Source organism: Eubalaena glacialis, chromosome 3 (genome assembly GCF_028564815.1).
Source record: "Eubalaena glacialis isolate mEubGla1 chromosome 3, mEubGla1.1.hap2.+ XY, whole genome shotgun sequence".
Taxonomy (NCBI): Eukaryota; Metazoa; Chordata; class Mammalia; order Artiodactyla; family Balaenidae; genus Eubalaena; species Eubalaena glacialis.
In genome coordinates, this window is record NC_083718.1 from 53,258,861 (window position 1) to 53,274,783 (window position 15,923).

At 38.9% G+C, this 15,923-nt stretch overlaps 1 protein-coding gene across 2 annotated transcripts in view; it reads left to right on the plus strand.

Moving 5' to 3' along the window:
• Positions 1 to 318: 318 nt before the first annotated feature.
• Positions 319 to 15,923, plus strand: part of ACBD6 (acyl-CoA binding domain containing 6) — a 239,009-nt gene continuing 223,404 nt past the window's right edge. Inside the window, exons 1-2 of one of the 2 annotated variants that reach the window (XM_061185660.1) lie at positions 319 to 923; positions 7,419 to 7,483. In XM_061185660.1, the coding sequence (XP_061041643.1) occupies positions 702 to 923; positions 7,419 to 7,483 (287 nt within the window). In that variant the 5' untranslated portion in view covers positions 319 to 701. The remainder of the gene's footprint in view (positions 924 to 7,418; positions 7,484 to 15,923) is intronic. The other variant, XM_061185659.1, reaches the window with a different exon arrangement.

The window sequence follows — 15,923 nt, forward strand, 5'->3', positions numbered from 1 at the left end:
CTCCGCTTCTATCGCTACACTACCAAACAGACGGCCTCCTTCCTCCACCCCCGATGGCCTAGTATTTTCAACGAAACGATTAACAGACACCTCAACGACTGAGGACAGTTTCTCCAAGCAGCGTACCCCCAGCGCGGTCGCATGAGTCCCGCAACATAGGAGCGGTGCCCAACGAAGGGCCACCCACGCTTCCCCCGCCCAGTGCGAAAGACGCCGCCGGCGGTAGCTCCGGGCGCGTGCTCTGCCGCTCACGCCGCCCCGCGCTCACGCCGCCCCGCGCTCACGCCGCCCCGCGCTCACGCCGCCCCGCGCTCACGCCGCCCCGCGCTCACGCCGCCCCGCGCTCACGCCGCCCCGCGCTCACGCCGCCCCGCGCTCACGCCGCCCCGCCTCCCTCTCTCCAGGACTTCCTGCTGTTTCTCGCAGACCCCCGCCGCTCCGATGGAGGGACCCGGCCTCTCCCGAGCGCGCTGTTAGCCAGGGGTAGCCGGAAGAGACCGGGCAGCGGGGGAGAGCTGCAGAGGGTGGCGGAGCCCGCTACGCACGCCCAGGGAGGGCAGGGGGAGAGAGGGAGGCAGAGTTAAGCGAGGAGCGCGAGTAAGTGAGCTTGGGTCCGAATTGAGGTCGGGCTCAAGACCGAGACTGGTGGGCCAGGCCCCCAAGCCGGCGTCACACCCCGTCTGAAGAAGACAGGCGGTCACATGGCTTCGCCATTCCTGCCTGCGGGAGCCACTACGGGCGACAGCGGCGGAGAGCTGAGCTCGGGGGACGACTCCGTGGATGTGGAATCCCTCCAGAGCCCGGAGACCGAGGCGTCCAAGAGCCTGACAGAGCTGTTTGAGAAGGCTGCCGCGCACTTCCGAGGCCTGGTTCAAGGGGCCAGCAGGGAGCAGCTCTTGTACCTGTATGCCCGGTACAAGCAGGTAAAGTCACAGGGAAGGGGTGGATGCGGGAGAGCGACCACAGGCCTTCTCTTTCCTCCAAAAAACAGGTAGTAAACGTGCTTGATTAATGGCTAGGTGTAATGAAGTTTGTGTGTGTGTGTGTGTGTGTGTGTGTTGTTTTTTAATCATCTGCTAAGGATTAGCATCATTCTGGACATGGAAAGGACCTGTCTGCTATCCTAGGAGTGATATTTAGCTGACCTTGAATGACAGTTTTTCTGTGTCTTCTCTGACTTGCTCAGTGGCCTTGCACTTACATTTTCACCAGCTTCAGAACATTTACAAAACAAGATTTATCATTCACTCTTGCCAGAGGGTCGTTTGGAAGTAAACGTAGTAATGTTAAAAAAAGTTTCTGAGAATAATATGATTGTAATAAAGAGGGTGATGCGATGCAAAATAAAGTATTACTACTTTTATTATTGCGATTTTTTTTTTAATCCTAAGTATCTTAGACTTATGTTTTGGCTGAATATGCTTGTGTTAGATACAGTTATAAAAATTTTAGAGCTAGAAAACACCAGATGAAATAATGCCCTTCTCTTAGGAATAAGGAAATCCGGAGAGAGTAGATAACTTGCCTAGGGTCATACAGAACTAGAACTAGACTGTAGCTCCTGACTCTAAGGCTCCAAAGATTACCTGGAAGTATGGAAATAATAATAATAATGTCATATGAGACATCTTTAATTTATCCTCAAAGAGTAATTGGGTTAGAAAAATAATTGCTTTATCATAATCGACAAATACTTGTTCAGCATCTTTTATGGCAAAACACTTGGGTGTTATGCCTGTGGGGGATGCAGAGAAGCAAAAGCATCATGACGCTTGCCATCAAGAGACAAAGTTACTTGAGGTGTTTAGATTTAAACATGTGAAAAATCGCTCACGAGAGTTAAATAACAGTTCAGGAAAACTCCAGCTCTTTGGAACACTGGAAGGAATGAAGTTCTGGATAACAGCCCATTTTATGCCTCTTGGTATCTGTTTCCCCCTGTATTCTTTAAAAAAAAAAAAAGTTGTGGGGTCCTTCTGTATTCTTAAACTGAATATACTAAGTAGAGATGAACCTTCTTTTGAAGATTGATGAATATCAGTTAAAGTGACCTGAGAGATATAGCTGGTAGGAACAAATGGTATAAATTATAGTGTTGAATGAAAATACACCTGAATTGGCCTCAGAATTTGTTTTCATGCAAAAGTCCTGGATATCTGTTTTCTCTTTGGTCATTTATCCTGTCCTAATAACATTAAAATGAGACTTCCAGTTATTTAACAAGAATTTATTGAGCATTGCTCTTGGACCAGTAACATGGCTGACTGATGATTCTCTGGGCAGTATAAGACTAATTTTCTCCAGATTTCCTAAAAACATTGTTTTTCTTTCTATGACATATCTTTATTGATATTAGCATCATCATTATTAAATATCTGATATTCGAGTCATCAGTGAACTATAGTCACCTGTCAGCTGGCAGCCACTCTGTCTCAAGTATACTTCACCCAGATAGTCTGGAAGAGGCGTGTGTTCCCCACCCTGTTGACATCAGTGTGGTTAGAGATATTCTGTTTCTGGAAATAAAATTCCTCGTTATTGGAGAATAAGATTATGCTTACTTAGATATGTTAGGGCACACAGTGTTTATCAATCTCTTCTAAATATTTTGTTTTTATCAGAATTCTGTGGCAGTGTTAAAAATAGCATCTTTGATAGAATAACAAAGATGAAAGTCCAATATAATTCCTGTATGGTGGATCAGAATTTCTCATAAAATAATTACATTTCTCATAAAATCAACCTTTATCATAAAATAATTACATTTTCTATTCCAAATAGCACTCTATTTTGTCAGCAGGAAGAGGCTGAAAATAAGCTGAGATGTGAACCTTATTTTCTCAGGCAGGGCCGTAACATAACATAATAGCTCTTTTAGTCTCGGATAAGCCTATGGCTGCACAATTATCTTTTAGTGCAGTTTCAGAAAGATCACACCAATTAACAGGGTTTGTTTGGTCCTCCATGCATTAGCCTGCACTCTCCCAGAAAAAGATAACTAATTGACACCTGTGAAACTAGAAGACAATGAAAATTTCAAGCTCCTGTTGAGGAACCTTCAGCACTAGCACAAGTGGGGATACTCAGCATGTCCTCCTACTTTAACCTGGGTACACTTGATTCACTGGCATTTACTATTGGCAAACTTTGTTGAAATATTCTGTTTCAGGGGCACTTGATATATCATATATATATCAGAGAGAACAGAGTTTAGATGATGCTCTGTTAAAGTGCTGCATTTTATAACTGTTGCATAGCTTATGATTCATCATCCCTGATTTGGAAACTGTTACTCACGATGTCCTAGAATCCTGTAGTTTTATTTTCCCAGTCTTTCTGGATCCAGAACTATTCTTTGAATTTGGGAATACAGAAGCTTCTGTATCAGTGAGGATACAGGGTCAGCTGCTGAACTTTTATTTTCATCTCACATAATGGTCTGGAGGTAGGTGATCTAGGGCTGATAGGGTGCTTCTGTTTCATGTGGTCATCCAGGGGCTTAGTCTTTGTCTATCTTGTAGTTCAGCCATCCCTCAAGGCAGCAGTTCTCAAACTATGGTCCCCTGATAATCCCTCAGACTTTCACAGAATATAAAGTCAAAACTATTTTCGTAATAATACCAAGACACTACAGGCATACCTCAGAGATATCAAGGGTTCAGTTGTAGACCACTGCAATAAAGCAAATAGCACAATAAAGTGAGTCACGTGAATGTTTTGGTTTCCCAATGCATATAAAAGTTATATTTATACTATACTGTAGTCCATTAAGTGTGCAAAAGTGTTATGTCTAAAAAATGTATATACCTCAATTAAAAAATACTTTATTGCTAAAAAATGCTAACCATCATCTGAGCCTTCAGTGACTCATAATCTTTTCGCTAGTGGAGGGTTTGAAATATTGGGAGAATTAGCAAAATGTAACCCAGGGACATGAAGTGAGCAAATGCTATTGGAAAAATGGTGCCGATACACTTGCTTGATACAGGGTGTCCACAAACCTTTAATTTGTGAAAAACGCAGTGTCTGCAAAGCACAATGAAGCAAAGTGCAGTAAAACGAGATATGCTTGTATTTGCCTTTTTTCTGTGCTGTCATGGCAGATAAAACTGCTGATGTGTTAGCATGAATCAAGGCAGTGGCAGCAGACTGTACTAGTAGTTATTTTTTTTTTAACCACTATGTACTCTGAGTTTTAAAAAAAAAAAAGGCCAGTTTCACGTTAAAATGTCTTTGATGAAGCAGTGAAAATTATTGATTTTTATTCAGTATTAACTCTTGAGTACATATCTTTTTAATATTGTGTGTGATGAAATGGGGGTACACACAAAATACTTCTGCATACTGAATTATGTTGGTTGTTTTGAGGAAAAACACCTGTGTAATTTTTGGTTGCAAGTTGAGCTACCCACATGAAACATGATTTTTACTTAACAGAGCAACTCACTGATAAACTATGCTTATTCAGATTTGAGCATTTGGCATACAGTTTCTTGAAAATGAGTGAAGTCAGCCTGTCACTTCAAGGAAAACAACTGACAGTATTTGTTGCCAGTGACAACATTTGAGCCTTCAAGTGAAAATTAAGTTTGGAAAATCTGTATCTGCCATCCGATCTTGACAGCTTCCTAATACTGAAAAACGTTTTTGATAAGATTAGTGGAGGTTTTAATGATTGTGAACTTCCGGTATTGTACGTATAATGAATTGTGACATTTGGAAGATCTGCGTAACTCAGTGAACTGTGTTTTCAAATATTTCAGGGAGTGAGGTTACAAATTATGTGTGGATAAAAGATACATTGAAAGTGCAGGTCAGACCAATGGATTTTAATGTAACAGTGTGAAAAATTTGTTGGTATCACTTCAGATTCCACATTGCAATTAACCTTAAAGAAAATGCCACTTGTTTAGTTTTGGTGTGATATCAAAGGCGAGTATCCACAATTACCTGAAAATGCTACTAAAATACTTTTCTAACAGCATATCTGTGTGAAGTTGAATTTTCTTCATTTACTTCAACCAAAACAGCATATACTGCAATAGATTGAATGCAGAAGTAGAATACACCTGCCTTCTATTAAGGCAGACAGTAAAGAGATTTGCAAAATGTAAAACACTGTCACTTTTCTTACTAAATTTTTTTTGCTTTAAAATATATATTTTTCATAAAATTTTAAAATTTATGTTAACATGTAATGAGTTTATTATTTTTAAATGAATTAATACATATTTTAAAATTTCTTTTCATTTCTAATTTGGTAAATATTGATAGATATAACCCACATAAACAAAAGCTCTTTGGGGGGCTCAGTTTCTAAGAGTGTAAAGGGATTATGAGACCAAAAGGTTTGTGAACTGCTGCCCTAAGATTCTCTTCCCATGGCCAGAGATGGCTCACCATACGCATGTTCTAGCCAGGGCAGAGGGAAAGGGAAGAACAAGCCCCCCTTTCCTTTTAAAGAAGATATATATATCACTTTCACATACATCCAGCCCCCTGAACCTGGGCAGAAGTTGCATGGCCACATGTAATGTTCAGCTCAATGACCATGTGTCCGGCTGAGGCTTCTATTACCATAGGAGAAAGGAAGGATAGATACTGGTATTTGTTTCTGCCACTGGCTGTTGTCTGGATAAAAAAACACAAATAGTAATAACTGCTATTTTTATGATACCTAGTAGTTTATCTCATTTCATATTTCTAACACAGTGGTTCAAGTGATTTTAGAGATGCCAGAACTGAAGCCTAGATTCTATGTGGCATATAAAACAGAGTGTTGTATAGTAGAGTAATATTGGACTTTGGTGTCTGCTGGTCCTGGAGTCAAGTCTTGACTCCTAATTCAAGATTTACTCATGTGTGAGCTTTTTATAGAATGAATTTGTAATAGCAAGCCTAACAGGATTGTTGTGTGGCTCATTTGACATACATATGTGTAACTTTTGGTTTATGGTGATTGTTCAAGAAAAGCAGCTCCTGCTCTTTCATCATTTCTTCCCCCGTCCCATCATAACAGGGCTGCCCCTGTGTAAATGTACATTTTAATAACAGCCAGAGGGCCATGTGATTAATGGCTAAGCAAATGATAGAGATGATGGTTGTTAGGAAATCAGAGATGGATGAGATCATTGTAGATGGAAAGGGTTCTTAGAATTTGAACCTTGAGTGGGACTGCAAGGAGATTTAGCATTTTGAAAAGCTGAGAGAAGAGGAGTCTTTTTAGGTGAGGGAAATAACATGAGCAAAATAGAATAAAAATTCTAAATGCAGTTGTATAGATCAGTCTGGTTAGTGAGTAGACCATCAGTTTGATTTTAGCAAAACGCAAGTGTGTAAGAGTAGAAGGAGGTAGTGGGAAAGTCTTTGAGAAGTAGGTGGGGTCCAGATTGTGGTATTTAGCTTTAGGGAAAATAGGTATTTTGTTGAACACATGCCTAATGTATTCATTCTATATGCAACAAACTTTTTTTTTTTACTGCTTTAAATTAGACACTATGTTATGTGCAATGAGCGACTTAAGAATGGTTTCTTAGAGGCTGTATTCTAATAGCAAGATGAGACTACACAAACCTTGCTAACACAAGGTAAAAGTGAAAAGTGCCATCAGAGAGATATAGAGTAAGTGCTGTGATGGTTCATCAGAAAGGGAGATTACTGCTCGCAGTGGGAATCCAGCTGTGTAGTGAATTCTACACTTGTGTGAATTTCACTTATGCTTATTCACAATGAAAATAATTACTGTGTAGTTTAACTACAAGTGTTTGAGGATTGAAAATAAGTATTGACCACAAACAAGAGAAGATTATTGTGGAATAAATAGAATTTATGTTATTGAGAAACCTTGAAAATTTTTGTGTGTGGCTTTTAGCATCTAAATTTATATTGACTAGTTTCATAATAGGGCACGTTAAAAATAGTGTGCTTTATCCTGGAATTTGAGAGAGATAAAATGCTGATAGTGTTATGAGAATCAACACAGACAGACGGTATGATGAATTCTGATAAACTGTACTTTAAAGCTTGCTTATTGCATGTTTAAAAATTCTTCTACATTACAAATGGTAATAAGGATTGCATAATCTATATTTATAATTTGTTTTATATATATAATTTGTCTACTAATTTAGGAATGCACTGTTTGTCACCCTTTTTAAAAAATTTTTTTTAATGTATTACACTGTTAGATAACAGTTGTTTTATGCAGTAAGCCAAAGCAGCCTGTATTTAAAGATTTTTGGTTTGCTTTTGCAAAGCATGTTAAATTTTGTTATTTTATGTGATGCAGATATTTTCTAACCTATAGTTACGAAGTTTAACCTATAGTTATGAAGTTACTAGATTTAAAAATTAGAAGTTTCTCTGACATTTCTTTGAAAAATAAGTTCTTGATTTTACCCCTCTCCCGCTTGATTTAGGTCAAAGTTGGAAATTGCAATACTCCTAAACCAAGCTTCTTTGACTTTGAAGGAAAGCAAAAATGGTAAGAAATTCTTGGGATCTAATGTGGTTGTTGTAAATGGCTTAGGTGTTCAGGAATTAGAAAGTAGTGAGCAGATTAAAGAATTAGTTTTCTATTAATCTCTTTCTGCTGTAGACTGTGCTAATGATAGGCAGTTGGGAGACAGATTAAAAGAATCCGATTTTAGATAAATCTCCTAAAGGGTTCTTATGCCATGATGTTGGTGTATAAGTAGTTCACAACAGACACACATTCCTTACATATGAATTGCTTCTTAGAGAGTGACCAAAAGAGCTATTGGTTGGAATTTTCCTTCCCTGTCATACAGCCCCTAATGGGTCACCACTTCTCCCCTCTGGAGGGATCTTTGGAAGAAGGCCAGGAGGATGGGAAGGTAGAAGAACAGGGTAAATCCCCAATTTTTACTCTTCTCCCCTTCCCAATTTTATCTGCTCATTTCTAGTGCCCTTCTGTTCCTTGCCCACCCACACCATGGTGTAGAAGTGCGTATAATACCCTGTTGGGCAGAAGGGGGAGAAAATAGATACTGAGTCTACTTCTTTCCTGAATACATAAAAAGATTATGCCCTCCTAGATTTTTTTTACTTATAATTCAAAGATTACCTCTTATCATTTGAGGCCTTATTTCCTCTTACCTTGACTAAGTGAAAAGAGAGAAATTGCATACAATAGGGAACCTTAGTTATAGAAGGAAGGACTTTGGAGCATCAGCCCTGGAATTAAAAGTAGAGAGAGTAGGGTTTAAAAAGAAAAGATGAAATATGGTTGTAGAGAGAAGAAACGTATTTCACAATGTGGTCCCCTGGACAAGTTGCCTGTCTAGGAAATGTTTGTTACTCAGCTGTGAGGAGATGTAGAGCTTGAACCCGAATGCAAATAATAATGTCATTAAGCACAACTGTTTAGTTCAGCTGACTTTTTTTTGTGTAAGACATTCTCAGTGAAGGAAGCAGTGCTTTGATTTTCATTCTGGTGCAGGTTTTCTTTTCTGAAGATAACGAATAGTTCTCTGACTGGCATTTTATTACTGTTGTAGAGAATACCTGATGTAAATTTTATTGTGAGTTTTTTGTTTTAGTTTAAGAATTATAATTCACCATTATTTTTTTCCCCAAGTTTGCCTGTTATCTCACTGTTTTTAGTAATTTTTAAAAGTTTAGACTTTACAACCACTATAATAATAATTCAGTCAAGAATCATCAATGGATGTTAAAATCATTAGATGAAAAACTACTCAGGAACAATAGTCACACAATCTGATCCACAGTTTACTTATTAATTACAAAGAGGAAACCTGGAGATACTGCTTTTACTAAGTCCTGACTCCTATCATGATGGGACAAACTGCTGTCATGTGATGAATTGTAAACGACATGTCACCTGTATGTTACTCCTGCCAAATATTTAACCTGATTCTAATCATGATTAATCATTTTTGGCAAGAACACTCTGTAGGTGAGGAAACAATCAGACAAATGCAAATTGAAAGATATTTTATGAAACAGCTGGTTCAGACTCTTAAAAAATAGCAATATCATGGAAGACAAAAAAGGCTAAAGATACATGAAACTCAGTGCTATGTGTAAATGTTGATTGGCTCCTCATCTGGGAGAAGAAAGCTATAAAGAACCTTTTGGGGAAGTCAGGGAAATCTGAATACGGTCTATATACATTTACTTAATAGTACTGATATTAAGTTTCTTCACTTTGAAGAATATATATTTGGCTGTTACATTTGGGGTAAAGTGTTATGATGTATACAAGTAACTTTCAAGAGATTCTGCAAAAATAAATTTAGAAAACCTCAGAAAGATGTTCTGTTCATCATAGGAGCAGGCAGGTAGTGAGAAAACTGTGGGACTGAGTTCTGTTTTACAGTAGATCAGTGGCTGTACTTCCCGGTTGGAGGTAGAAAGAATTGGCAGGGAAAGATCAGTGGCTGTACTTCCCGGTTGGAGGTAGAAAGAATTGGCAGGGAAAAGCCAAGAAGGAGGCCTGTCCTAGCAACTGGCAAAAAAGAAGAAAAGGAAAACGCAGAAGGGGGCTCAGGACTAAAATATTGCTCTTGGTATTAAACTGCAGGAAGTCCCTACCTTCTTACTCATTGTATTCTTATCTCTGTCTTCACCTCCCCTAGCTTTTGTTGTTTTTGAATTTTATTTTATTTATTTTTTTATACCGCAGGTTCTTATTAGTTATCTATTTTATACATATTAGTGTATATGTGTCAATTCCAATCTCCCAATTCATCACACCACCACCACCCCTCCCCCACCACTTTCCCCCCTTGGTGTCCATACGTTTCTTCTCTACATCTGTGTCTCAATTTCTGCCATGCAAACCGGTTTATCTGTACCATTTTTCTAGATTCTACATATATGCGTTAATATACGATATTTGTTTTTCTCTTTCTGACTTACTTCACTCTGTATGACAGTCCCTAGATCCATCCACGTCTCTACAAATGACCCAATTTCGTTCCTTTTTATGGCTGAGTAATATTCCATTGTATATATGTACCACATCTTCTTTATCCATTCGTCTGTCGATGGGCATTTAGGTTGCTTCCATGACCTGGCTATTGTAAATAGTGCTGCAATGAACATTGGGGTGCATGTGTCTTTTTGAATTATGGATTTCTCTGGGTATATGCCCAGTAGTGGGATTGCTGGATCACATGGTAATTCTATTTTTAGTTTTTTAAGGGACCACCATACTGTTCTCCATAGTGGCTGTATCAATTTACATTCCCACCAACAGTGCAAGAGGGTTCCCTTTTCTCCACACCCTCTCCAGCATTTGTTGTTTGTAGATTTTCTGACGATGCCCATTCTAACTGGTGTGAGGTGATACCTCATTGTAGTTTTGATTTGCATTTCTCTAATAATTAGTGATGTTGAGCAGCTTTTCATGTGCTTCCTGGCCATCTGTATGTCTTCTTTGGAGAAATGTCTATTTAGGTCTTCTGCCCATTTTTGGATTGGGTTGTTTGTTTTTTTAATATTGAGCTGCATGAGCTGTTTATATATTTTGGAGATTAATCCTTTGTCCGTTGATTAGTTTGCAAATATTTTCTCGCATTCTGATGGTTCTCTTTTCGTCTTGTTTGTAGTTCCCTTGCCTGTGCAAAAGCTTCTAAGTTTCATTAGGTCCCATTTGTTTATTTTTGTTTTTATTTCCATTACTCTAGGAGGTGGATCAAAAAAGATCTTGCTGTGATTTATGTCAAAGAGTGTTCTTCCTATGTTTTCCTCTGAGAGTTTTAAAGTGTCTGGTCTTACATTTAGGTCTCTAATCCATTTTGAGTTTATTTTTGTGTATGATGTTAGGGAGTGTTCTAATTTCATTCTTTTACATGTAGCTGTCCAGTTTTCCCAGCACCACTTATTGAAGAGACTGTCTTTTCTCCATTGCATATCCTTGCCTCCTTTGTCATAGATTAGTTGACCATAGGTGCGTGGGTTTATCTCTGGGCTTTCTATTCTGTTCCATTGATCTATGTTTCTGTTTTTGTGCCAGTACCATATTGTCTTGATTACTGTAGCTTTGTAGCATAGTCTAAAGTCAGGGAGTCTGATTCCTCCAGCTCCGTTTTTTTCCCTCAAGACTGCTTTGGCTATTCGGGGTCTTTTGTGTCTCCATACAAATTTTAAGATTTTTTGTTCTAGTTCTGTGAAAAATGCCAGTGGTAATTTGATAGGGATTGCATTGAATCTGTAGATTGCTTTGGGTAGTATAGTCATTTTCACAATATTGAGTCTTCCAGTCCAAGAACATGGTATATCTCTCCATTTGTTTGTATCATCTTTAATTTCTTTCATCAGTGTCTTATAGTTTTCTGCCTATAGGTCTTTTATCTCCCTAGATAGGTTTATTCCTAAGTATTTTATTCTTTTTGTTGTAGTCGTAAATGGGAGTGTTTCCTTAATTTCTCTTTCTGATCTTTCATTGTTAGTGTATAGGAATGGAAGAGATTCCTGTGCATTAATTTTGTATCCTGCAACTTTACCAAATTCATTGATTAGCTCTAGTAGTTTTCTGGTGGCATCTTTAGGATTCTCTGTGTATAGTATCATGTCATCTGCAAACAGTGACAGTTTTACTTCTTCTTTTCCAATTCGTATTCCATTTATTTCTTTTTCTTCTCTGATTGCCATGGCTAGGCGAAAACTGTGTTGAATAATAGTGGTGAGAGTGGACATCCTTGTCTTGTTCCTGATCTTAGAGGAAATGCTTTCCATTTTTCACCATTGAGAATGATGTTTGCTGTAGGTTTGTCATATATGGTCTTTATTATGTTGAGGTAGGTTCCCTCTATGCCCACTTTCTGGAGAGTTTTTATCATAAATGGGTGTTGAATTCTGTCAAAAGCTTTTTCTGCATCTATTGAGATGATCATATGGTTTTTCTTCTTCAGTTTGTTAATATGGTGTATCACATTGATTGATTTGCGTATATTGAAGAATCCTTGCATCCCTGGGATAAATCCCACTTGATCATGGTGTATGATCCTTTTAATGTGTTGTTGGATTCTGTTTGCTAGTATTTTGTTGAGGTTTTTTGCATCTATATTCATCAGTGATATTGGTCTGTAATTTTCTTTTTTTGTAGTATCTTTGTCTGGTTTTGGTATCAGGGTGATGGTGGCGTCATAGAATGAGTTTGGGAGTTTTCCTTCCTCTGCAGTTTTTTGGAAGAGTTTGAGAAGGATGGGTGTTAGCTCTTCTCTAAATGTTTGATAGAATTCACCTGTGAAGCCATCTGGTCCTGGACTTTTGTTTGTTGGAAGATTTTTTATCACAGTTTCAATTTCATTACTTATGATTGGTCTGTTCATATTTTCTATTTCTTCCTGCTTCAGTCTTGGAAGGTTATACTTTTCTAAGAATTTGTCCATTTCTTCCAGGTTGTCCATTTTATTGGCATAGAGTTGCTTGTAGTAGTCTTTTAAGATGCTTTGCATTTCTGTGGTGTCTGTTGTAACTTCTCCTTTTTCATTTCTAATTTTATTGATTTGAGTCCTCTCCCTCTTTTTCTTGATGAGTCTGGCTAATGGCTTATCAATTTTGTTTATCTTCTCAAAGAACCAGCTTTTAGTTTTATTGATCTTTGCTATTGTTTTCTTTGTTTCTATTTCATTTATTTCTGCTCTGATCGTTATGATTTCTTTCCTTCTACTAACTTTGGGTTTTGTTTGTTCTTCTTTCTCTAGTTGTTTTACGTGTAGAGTTAGATTGTTTATTTGAGATGTTTGTTGTTTCTTGAGGTAGGATTGTATTGCTGTAAACTTCCCTCTTAGAACTGCTTTTGCTGCATCCCATAGGTTTTGGATCGTCGTGTTTTCATTGTCATTTGTCTCTAGGTAGTTTTTTATTTCCTCTTTGATTTCTTCAGTGATCTCTTGGTTATTTAGTAACGTATTATTTAGCCTCCATGTATTTTTGTTTTTTACATTTTTTTTCCCTGTAATTGATTTCTGGTCTCATAGCGTTGTGGTCAGAAAAGATGCTTGATATGATTTCAATGTTCTTAAATAACTGAGGCTTGATTTGTGACCCCAGATGTGATCTGTCCTGGAGAATGTTCTGTGTGCACTTGAGAAGAAAGTGTCATCTGCTGTTTTTGGATGGAATGTCCTATAAATATCAATTAAATCTATCTGGTCTATTGTGTCATTTAAAGCTTGTGTTTCCTTATTAATTTTCTGTTTGGATGATCTGTCCATTGGCGTAAGTGAGGTGTTAAAGTCCCCCACTGTTATTGTGTTACTGTCGATTTCCTCTTTTATAGCTGTTAGCAGTTGCCTTATGTATTGAGGTGCTCCTATGTTGGGTGCATATATATTTATAATTGTTATATCTTCTTCTTGGATTGATCCCTTGATCATTATGTAGTGTCCTTCCTTGTCTCTTGTAACATTCTTTATTTTAAAGTCTGTTTTATCTGATATGAGAATTGCTACTCCAGCTTTCTTTTGATTTCCATTTGCATGGAATATCTTTTTCCATCCCCTCACTTTCAGTCTGTATGTGTCCCTAGGTCTGAAGTGGGTCTCTTGTAGACAGCATATATACGGGTCTTATTTTTGTATCCATTCAACCAGCTATGTCTTTTGGTTGGAACATATAATCCATTTACATTTAAGGTAGTTATCGATATTTATGTTCCTATTACCATTTTCTTAATTGTTTTGGGTTTGTTTTTGTAGGTCCTTTTCTTCTCTTGTGTTTCCCACTTAGAGAAGTTCCTTTAGCATTTGTTGTGGAGCTGGTTTGGTGGTGCTGAATTCTCTTAGCTTTTGCTTGTCTGTAAAGCTTTTGATTTCTCCATCGAATCTGAATGAAATCCTTGCCGGGTAGAGTAATCTTGGTTGTAGGTTCTTCCCTTTTATCACTTTAAATATGTCATGCCACTCCCTGCTGGCTTGTAGAGTTTCTGCTGAGAAATCAGCTGTTAACGTTATGGGAGTTCCCTTGTACGTTGTCATTTTTCCCTTGCTGCTTTCAATAGTTTTTCCTTGTCTTTAATTTTTGCCAGTTTGATTACTATGTGTCTCAGCGTGTTTCTCCTTGGGTTTATCCTGTATGGGACTCTCTGTGCTTCCTGGACTTGGGTGGCTATTTCCTTTCCCATGTTAGGGGACTCCTTCTGGGTCCCCTATAATGCGAATGTTGTTGTGTTTAATGTTGTCCCAGAGGTCTGTTAGGCTGTCTTCTTTTTTTTCATTCTTTTTCTTTATTCTGTTCTGCAGCAGTGAATTCCACCATTCTGTCTTCCAGGTCACTTATCCGTTCTTCTTCCTCAGTTATTCTGCTATTGATCCCTTCTAGTGTAGTTTTCATTTCAGTTATTGTATTGTTCATCTCTGTTTGTTTGTTCTTTAATTCTTCTAGGTCTTTGTTAAACATATCTTGCATCTTCTCGATCTTTGCCTCCATTCTTTTTCCGAGGTCGTGTATCATCTTCACTATCATTATTCTGAATTCTTTTTCTGGAAGGTTGCCTATCTCCACTTCATTTAGTTGTTTTTCTAGGGTTTCATCTTTTTCCTGTATCTGGTACGTAGCCCTCTGCCTTTTCATCTTGTCTATCTTTCTGTGAATGTGGTTTTTGTTCCACAGGCTGCAGGATTGTAGTTCTTGCTCCTGCTGTCTGCCGTCTGGTGGATGAGGCTATCTCAGAGGCTTGTGCACGTCTCCTGATGGGAGGGACTGGTGGTGGGTAGAGCTGACTGTTGCTCTGATGTGTAGAGCTCAGTAAAACTTTAATCCGTCTGTCTGCTGATGGGTGGGGCTGGATTCCCTCCCTGTTGGTTGTTTGGCCTGAAGTGACCGAACACTGGAGCCTACCCAGGCTCTTTGGTGGGGCTAATGGCAGACTCTGGGAGGGCTCATGTCAAGGAGTGCTTCCTAGAACTTCTGCTGCCAGTGTCCTTGTCCTCACAGTGAGCCCCAGCCACCCCCCACCTCTGCAAGAGACCCTCCAACACTAGCAGGTAGGTCTGGTTCAGTCTCCTGTGGGGTCACTGCTCCTTCCCCTGGGTCCCGATGCGCACACTACTTTGTGTGTGCCCTCCAAGAGTGGAGTCTCTGTTTCCCCCAGTCCTGTTGAAGTCCTGCAATCAAATCCCGCTAGCCTTCAGAGTCTGATTTTCTGGGAATTCCTCCTCCCGTTGCCATACCCCCAGGTTGGGAAGCCTGACGTGGGGCTCAGAACCTTCACTCCAGTGGGTGGACTTCTATAGTATAATTGTTCTCCAGTTTGTGAGTCATCCACCCAGCACTTATGGGATTTGATTGTATTGTGATTGCGCCCCTTGTATCATCTCATTGTGGCTTCTCTTTGTCTTTGGATGTGGGGTGTCTTTTTTGGTGAGTTCCAGTGTCTTCCTGTTGATGATTGTTCAGCAGTTGGTTGTGATTCTGGTGCTCTCACAAGAGAGAGTGAGCGCATATCCTTCTACTCTGCCATCTTGAACCAAAAAACCCTCCCCTCGCTTTTGATGTCCCTGCCCAAAGCCTCAAGATCCACTACTAGTAGCGTAGAGATGAGATAACAGCAGAAGGGGAGGTATAATTCTCACATCTTAAAATAAGAAGTTTGAAGCATTTCCCACAGAATATTGTTTTGTGTGACGAATGGTTAACATATTACTGAAATGCCACAAACACAGTTAATTTGTAAGGTGGGAACTACTCCTATTGTTTGTAGACCGTACATTCTCAACAGGGGTTTGAAATTTGGGTTTGGGGGAGTTTTAAAATCTTAGATATTACAATAGTGTGTTGTCTTCCAAAATTCAACAGATGTGCAATATATGTGTAATTTAAAAATTTCATGGGGGAGGGTGATTAGGAAAAAAAATATCTAAAAGGGCTGCTTACATGTCAATCCCAATCGCCCAATTCAGCACACCACCATCCCCACCCCACCGCGGTTT